This window comes from Lytechinus variegatus, chromosome 11 (genome assembly GCF_018143015.1).
Source record: "Lytechinus variegatus isolate NC3 chromosome 11, Lvar_3.0, whole genome shotgun sequence".
Taxonomy (NCBI): domain Eukaryota; kingdom Metazoa; phylum Echinodermata; class Echinoidea; order Temnopleuroida; family Toxopneustidae; genus Lytechinus; species Lytechinus variegatus.
In genome coordinates this window covers 923,257-931,871 of record NC_054750.1, presented here as the reverse complement: position 1 = coordinate 931,871, position 8,615 = coordinate 923,257, and the positions used below count along the sequence as shown (strand labels likewise).

At 38.3% G+C, this 8,615-nt stretch overlaps 1 protein-coding gene across 1 annotated transcript in view; it reads left to right on the top strand.

The window, feature by feature from the left end:
• The first annotated feature begins 1,972 nt into the window (after nt 1–1,972).
• The window catches only part of LOC121424123, a 90,469-nt gene continuing 83,826 nt past the window's right edge, over nt 1,973–8,615 (top strand). Inside the window, 2 exon segments of the mRNA XM_041619722.1 lie at nt 1,973–1,983; nt 7,810–8,024. Coding sequence (XP_041475656.1) covers nt 1,973–1,983; nt 7,810–8,024 — 226 coding nt within the window.

Sequence of the window (8,615 nt, the reverse complement as noted above, 5' to 3'; positions counted from 1 at the left end):
TGTTTAAGTCATCGACCTTCCAAAGATGGAAGTTAGCACATCGATAACAAGTAGGGATCCTTGTTGGTTGGCAGATAATTAGACTGAAGCGAGGGGTCGTTCTGCTTTGCTTTTATACCCCAGATCACCTGTTGACGATGCCTTTCCTGTACGTAGCGAGACAATGACAACGCAACTGAGAATCCTGACTGATGACTGGACGGAGTCAGGAAATTTGAGTGTGTTGCCGTGTTTTTCTCAGTCTCACTCTTACCATTGCAGCATGAGGGACGGGGAGGAAGTTGGTTGAAGGGTTTGGCAAATGTGAACCCGCACTCCAGACTGCTGTGCTGAAACTCGTAATGAATGGTTATTAGCAGTTGCATGGGTGACACACTTGTTTGTTCAACTCTGATTCCCCGCTCACATAATCATTTCCCTTGAGCGCCCTCTGTTGCTTGTCTTTCGGTCTGCTTGACAAACTTTAAACATCTCTTCTGCTCTTTGGAAATAAGTCTTTTGCTAATCTGTTCAACCGCTCTTTCTCTAACCTGATAACAACCAATAATACCAATTGAAATAATTCTTTAGCAATTTCCTGTAGATCTGTAATTTCATATTGCTTTAAAGAGCATATGAATTAAAAATGCAAGTTGATTCAAACATAGCCTGCAGGCACATTATACCTGATTGAAACTTGGATCGACAAGTGGGTCATCACACAAGACTAGCACATAAACATTTCAGGGTCTTTTACCCCTTTCACAAACACAATTATGCGGATGATATCTGCATAATTTGGTTGTAAAATCGGAGCGGGACCAGAGTTATCCGCATTATTTCGATGCTGCAATTATCCGCATTATAGCAGCATCGGGACCAGATTTTGGCTTTGTGAATGCATTTCCAAAGTAATGCGGATAATTGCCATGGTGCGGTCACAATGGTCACCCTTTTCCAACACAACCGCATCGGAGGGGGCAGTGCAGTTGCCATGACAATTATCCACCTTTTTCAGGACGGGCGCTCGTAAAAATAGTGCAGTTTTTATTTTCGAAGTTTGTGAATGCAATTTTTATTGAATTATCCGCATTACTCTTAGGCGGATAATTGGAGGATGGGTTTGTGAAAGGGGTTTTAGTTACACAAGTCATTGTTGGGGGCATGTTCAGATGACTTGACTAAATCAAGCATACAGGTAGTAAAGTGAATTATGAATAGGAAGCTAATACTGGACATAAGAAGAGTAAGAACCACTTACTTGTAAGAAAATAAGAATGGAGATCATAAAGCCAAAAGAAAGGAAATGAGAGACGTCGACACAGATCATCCATCAAATCAAGAAACACAAGAAGGACATGATTGTGTTCTCTTCTTTTCAATTTGATAACTCCATCATGTTGAGATGTTCTGTTTTATGAAGATATTTTGCAACATGTAGACGAACTGGCTTCTGGAATTATAGAGTTGAGATAAAGTGCAATTCTCACATCGTCAACATGTGTGCAAGTCCTTGATAGAAAATATGTTTTAAAGAATGTTGTATAACTTGTAAGATAACTATTAAAAACATAGGGTATATTTATATGCTTTTCACACTGCACTTTTGTCCTAAATTGTTGGGGCTAAGGGGGGTGGGTCTTAGCCCCACCAACTTCCGGGGGTTATGCTTAGCCCACTTCGTTTTCACACTACGTTTTAGCAAAGTGGGCTAGCACGGTAAATAGTATGGTATCTGGCCCTGCAAAAAAGCAGGGTTAGCCGGCTTATTGTGGTGCTAGCACCACAATTGCAGTGCTAAAAGATGCAGGGCGAAGGAAATTGGGGCTAAGCATTAGCCAATCACAGAAGTCGAATTGCACGTTAATCACGCTCTGTTTGGTAAAACCATCAATATTCATGAGCTGAGGGATAGTCCGGGGTTAAGGCATTAACCACAGTTGAGCAGATAGTATGGGGTTAAGAAGACAGTGTGAATTGAAAAAAAGATAGTATGGGGTTAAGGTTAGTCGGGGGTTAAGGATAGTATGGGGTTAAGGAAATGCAATGTGAAAAGCATAAAAGATTAAACAATTTATAAGCAGGTCTGATGGATTATGAGATTAAACTTTCAATTCTTTAGATGAAAATGAATGGACTAAGTTTTATATGCTTTTCACACTGCATTTCCTTAACCCCATACTATCCTTATTACCCCAAACTATATCCTTATCCCCATACTATCTTTTTTTGGTTTCACATTGTTTTTCTTAACCTCGTACTATTTGCTTAGCCTGGGTTAACGCCTTCACCCCAAACTATCGCGCAGCTAATAAATATTGATGATATTGAGACACAGAGCGTGATTAACATGCAATTTCGACTTCTGTGAGTGGCTAATGCTTAGCCCCACTTTTCCTTAGCCCAGTTTCATTTCACACTGCATATCTTAGCACATCAATAAGCCCGCTATACTCCTGCTTTTTGGCAGGGCCAGATAGTACTGTACTATTTACCGTGCTAGCCCACTTTGCCATAAAAACGTAGTATGAAACCGGAGTTGGCTAAGATTACCCCCCCCCTTAGCCCACCAGTTTCTCGGGGTTAAGGAAACTATGTGCAGTGCGAAAAGCATATTAGAGTGGAGTAGTTAAGTGTTATTGGAATAAACTTTGCCCAGCATTTTCAGTTTCTGTCATTTCAATTACTTAATGATAGTGATCAAAATAGAGAGTTTCCTATAAATATACTTCCTGAACTTCGCCATGAAGTTTAAATGTGGAATTGACAGGATGTATTCTAGTAACCTGTGATGTCACTTTTTGTTTACCTGGATCTCTCGTAATTGGACATCATTTCTTTGATGACGTGTAGCTATCCTTTTTGTTTTCTTTACCTTGCTATTACTTTACTTATTAATCAGAAATAGGAAAGTGATTTTCTATGGTGACTTAGCATATTTGAAGTTATGCTCCGGATGTCTATTGTTTGCATAGCATTCATTTTGATGGTTAATTGGTTGTTGCCGATGCAGACCGTGCGGCACCTGATGAAATTTCCCCTTTCACATTGAGGATTTAAGATTTGCCTCTGTTGTTGCAGAGTTTGCTGAAATTATTTCAGTTGATGCTCTAAACCTTAGAGATAAATGCCAGTTAGTTGTGGTAATGATCTCAAAATGAGTTCAAACGGAATTACCTTTATTGCCGTTGTCTTCTCTCTGTTTCCACCACTGAAACACTATTTCTTCTTTATTTTTATTCTTTATTTTTTGAAATTTTACATGCACGTTCTGTTTGTAAATTTTACTGGGCACCCCATACACACATAAAAAGAAAATTATAAGATGTGATATTTTGTAGCACAAAATGGTGTATCCCTCCTCTCAAGATTGACACACTCTTTCTCTGTTCTGGCAGGGTCCCATTTCATCAAGAGTTTAAAACTCTGGTTACTCCGCCATTTAATTGGAACTACCATAGTAGCAGGACTCGGTAGTTATACAGTCACTAACAATCAAGGTTTCCATGGAAGTTAGACACCGCTCTCACTACCTTCCTAAAACTAGTTTACTAGAAACTATTTTAGTGGAAACTAGTTTAATGACGTGCAGTGAGGACGGTCAAAGTGATCTTGGAAGTGATCTTCCAAACTGGTTCAGAAAACACCTCGCGATGTAGTTTTTAAGATCAGTTTGCCTCGTTAAACTGGTTGAAGCGTGAGGACACAACCATTTTGAGCGCGTTACTCCACACGACAGGTGTAGAATGCCTACGCTTACGGTGTTGAATTTCACGCGAAACAGGTCGCCCCACTGAGAGAGAGCGTTTCCAAAGCAACATGTGGGAACCCTAGTAAAACTGGTTTCCTGAATCGTTTTCCAACTAGTTTTAAAAAGCATCATGAGAATGGCTAATGACAAAGTGATCAAATAGACACCGTTCTCATTACAATCCTAAAAACTAGTTTACTGAAAACCGATTCAGGAAACCAGTTTGGAAGATCGCTTTGCTAGTGTTCCCATTTGCTGCTACACGGAAAGCAAAAAACGCAGCATTCTACACAGAACATGTGAGAAGATGGCTTCCCAAAGAATGGATGGGTCCTCATACATAAAAAGGCAAAGCGATCTTGAAAACTACCTTGCGAGGTGGTTTTCCAAACCGGTTTGGAAGAAGTGAACGCTTCCAAGATTGCTTCGACCATTCTCATTACCTGTTAAACTAGTTTTAGAACGATAATGAGAATGGGTGTTAGTTGTAGGGGTTTTTTTTAATGTGATGACCCTTGCCCAATTCACAATGAGAACTTGGAGTCTATACCTTCTGGCGCCAGCTTTCCCAGACATTTAAATTTAGTTGTAGTCGGTGAAGGTCCTTCAGATGTGGGATGTTTGTGGTGTATCAAAGTGGTCAGAATACCTGTCTTCAAGAAGGAAGGTTGGTGGTTTGATTTCAGCCCAATAAAAGTTAAAGTAGTCATGACTATTTAACCTTGGTGAAGGATATTGATACTGCAGCAAAACTTGCTTATATAAGGTTCTTGTGATATTATGTCAGGACCCAGATTGAAAATTGAGTTATAATCAAACAAAATATAGTAAACCTGTGTGCTTTTCATGAAGGTGCTTGCCATTGAATTTTTTTCTGATGACGATTACCAGCTTAATTATTTTGGATGTCAGCTAGCTAGCTTGCCTGTGTCAAGCGGTACTCACTGTATTCGTATCGGGCCGGCCCACCTGGTCATGACTGCTGAAGTACTCGATCTGCAACATAGAATTTCCTTGGTCTGCTCGCAGACAGCCAACTGCCGCATTAGCGATAAAGTGTGATTTTTCCGAAATCAAACTAGCGTTAGTTCTGGTTCTTATTGATCTTATTGATCAATACGCAGAAGTGCGCGTCCTCTTGGCATGATCTGACCAATGCTGTCATGCCTTTTATACTGCGCGCAACTAGACATTTAAGTGCGACTCTATTAAGTCATACTTAAATCTTTGTGAATCACCCCCTGGACTGGTTAATTACCTTAAACTGAAATTCTTGTTTTTGATTGGCTGAGAGTTCATTTGCCAGTGAAAGCCGGCAATGAGAACACATTAGATACTGCCCTCGTTAAAGGTATCTTCTGTGATACAGTTTTACAGGTCATATGACTTTTGAAAGCTTATTTGATTGGCTAACAGGATATTTGTGAGTGAATAGCAAACAAGACACCTCTGGGGCCTATTTCATGAAGAGTTAGATGTAGGCTACATGCACATGTATGGTATCTTTTTCATTTTATGGCATCTATTATGGTACATACATGTACACTCTACAGGGATCAGCAGCCTATCATGATCAAGTTTTCCATAAAACTTTAATAAAAGTTTATAATGGAAATTTACAATAGTTGTCTTTTTTTAAATGGGCCCTGGCCCCATTGCATAAAAGTTATAACTATTGATAGTATATCTCATGGAATGCTTGGATGTGATTAGTTGTTGAGCATTGTTACCATGGTAATTAACATTGAATGGCAGAGCTACATGTACCATAATAGTAACGGGGCAATGGTTGATGTATCTTCTATGATCAATTACTTGTCATGTGACTCCTCAAACTGATTAGATGAATTGACTAGCATGCCATGATGTTACGTAAGACGGAGCATCCTGGTTGCCAAAGAATCTGTAATGATCATTAGATATATCCTTCCTTGGGTCAAAGGTCAATTAAAGTGGTAGTCTGCAGGAACAGACCATGATTGAAACTGATCATTGAGTTGGTCTGCACACTATAGACTAGTGCCAGCAAGAGGGCCTTCTGTACACACTTCATCATTGTACATGAAGGCTGCATATTCAGACCATTCTAATTCATGTAAAGGGTTTAATTGCACTTCGCATAGTAAACAAATTAAAGATGAATGCCAGTTGTTCCAACAATTTTCATATGAGTTTGTGCAGAATCTAATAAAATAACCAGCTTAGTGTCTGTATACATGTATGTATGAATTGAAATATGCTATCTTCATTGTAATGTGTTTTTTGGCCAGCTTATATTTCAGGATTTCACAAAGTTTGATTCAAGATCTTGGATGATTTGATGACAGTCAACCTTGGTTGTACAGACTTTTTCATGAAACTAGTGTTTACTGCAACTACTTTCATCTATCTTATTGGGCTAGACATGCAGTGTAGACATGCTACGACTTGATTGATAGTCTAGTGACTTGCATCTTGTTTACACCATGTAACTTAATTAATATCCCAGGGCATGATGAAGCTACAGTGTGTCACTACCCTCTAAAAGAAAACTTTCCTTATTCTGTCTATCCATGGACCCTACCATGGTCTATCCATCTATTACCCCTTTCATAAACCCATCCTCCAATTAGCCGCCTAAGAGTACACAGATAATTGAATAAAGATTGCGTTCATAAACTCCGAAAATAATTCGCACTATTTTTACGAGCACCCGAGCACACCCCCTCCAATGCGGTTGCGTTGGAAAAGGGTGACCTTGTAACCGCTCCATGGCAATTATCCGCATTACTTTCGAAATGCGTTCATAAAGTCAAAATCTGGTCCCGATGCTGCTATTATGCGGATAATTGCAGCATCAAAATAATGCGCATAACCCTGGTCCTCCTCCGATTTTACGACCAAATTATGCTGCTATTAGCCGCATAATTTGGTTTATAAGGGGTTTATGAGTCCCATAGTCTGATAGACCAATTGGGCACCGCATGACCTGGCAACCGATATATGCCACTCTTCCCATTCCTCTGCTTTCCTCACACTGTCACTATGAAGCCTAAAGCTTTTCTTCTAAGCTCCTCTAAATGTGCATTTTAATTTGCTGAGAGTGATTTGACACCAAATATTTACATTTTGATGAATAAAAGTCAATATTTTGTGATTTAAAGGGGAAGTGCACCCTGAAAAAATCTTTGTTGTAAAAATAGCAGAAAAAATAGTAAAAAATATTGGTGAAGGTTTGAGGAAAATCCGTTAAAGAGTAAGAAAGTTATTAGAGTTCAAAATTTTGGATTTGTGACGTCATAAACGAGCAGCTGCCCCATGTGTTATCTAATATAAAATGTATGAATTTCAAATTTTGTATGGTTCCTGATGACTTAATTTTGTTTTCTTTTCATGATCGGGTGTGTAATGATTTGTCTATTGATATACAAAAGTTACAGTTAAAACCATTTTCAATTTTCTGAGAAAATGACATTTCATTGATTTTTTACCATTCGCTATGTAGGAATGCTGCTCGCATATGACGTCACAAATCAAATAATTGAAATTCTAATAACTTTTTAATTATTTGATGAATTTTTCTCAAACCTTCGGCAATATTTTTTATTATTTTTTCTGCTATTTTTACAATAAACTTTTTGTCAGGGTGAACTTAACCTTTAAGAGATGAGACCTTTTAGATACATCCTTCTATCTCTTTTATTGATATTTTTATTTCTCTGGTTATTACAAAATTTCTTATGTCCTCAATTCCCATTTGATAATCACATTACAAACTCAGACGGGCAAGAGAATTGTGAATGAAATTTAAAAAAAAAATTGTTATTAAGAATAAGCTTAGCCCATTAAATAAAGACTATATAAAAGTAAGTATTTGCATACGCTGCCCAAGTGCAGGAGCCTCAAATTTCTGTCTCCTTTTTGATTGCTGTAACTTCGATCATATCAGTTATGAAAACAAAAGGAAATCAAGTAGAAATAGATACATATAAATAAAGTCATTTACATTTTTTGTAAGATTAATTGGTTGATTGATGTGAAATTGATTTTGAACTACAGTTTTCAAAAGATTTGTTATTCTTTCTTTTTTCCTGATGCAGAATGATCCCAACATGGAAGCGACTCTACAGGCATGTTAGCAAACTTCTAGAACGTTCCACTCATTCCAAAGGGGTGTCTCATTTCACAAGAGAGCAGAGTGAGCTTCTCCAGCTGTTGTGTTATGTACAGAGAAAGCTGCACCTCCATGGCTACAGTGTACCTCTCCACCTCCACAGTAAATGGACTCGGCTCTCCAACACAGCATATCTGAAAGGTATATGTACTAGTCTACATCAAAGGGAAAACCTTTGTGGGGGCTCTGGTGACCCCCCTCCCCCCAAAAAAAAATGAAATAAGACTATCAACCTGTGGAGACTGAAAGGATTTTGCTATATAACACAAGTTTCCATGGACACCATCCCACATTTATGCAGGCTCAGCTTCTCATTGGTTTAATGCATGTATTTTGCAATCTATATCAAAATTGATTTTGGATGGGATCCTGACCAAAATGGAAATAGCTGCATATTTTTTTTTATAATATAAAACCACATTTAAAGTTTGGAATGAGCTTAAACTTCAACTAACTTGCTTGTGCCTTTGTATTGGGTCATCACAAAGATGCATGTAAGTTTTGAAAAAGGAAGAACGAAAATGTCAGTGAGAGAGAGAGGGGGGGGGGGGGCATGTACATACTCAAAAGTAATACATATATTCTAATTTTCACAAAGAATCAATGTATGTGGAGAAAAAAAACTGATTCTGCAGTCATTGCACTTTTGTAAGAATGGAATGTTAGCTGATAATCCAGTATAATTCACATTATTTATTCTTTCATACCAAAGCTTTAGCCAGGCTTCAAAGG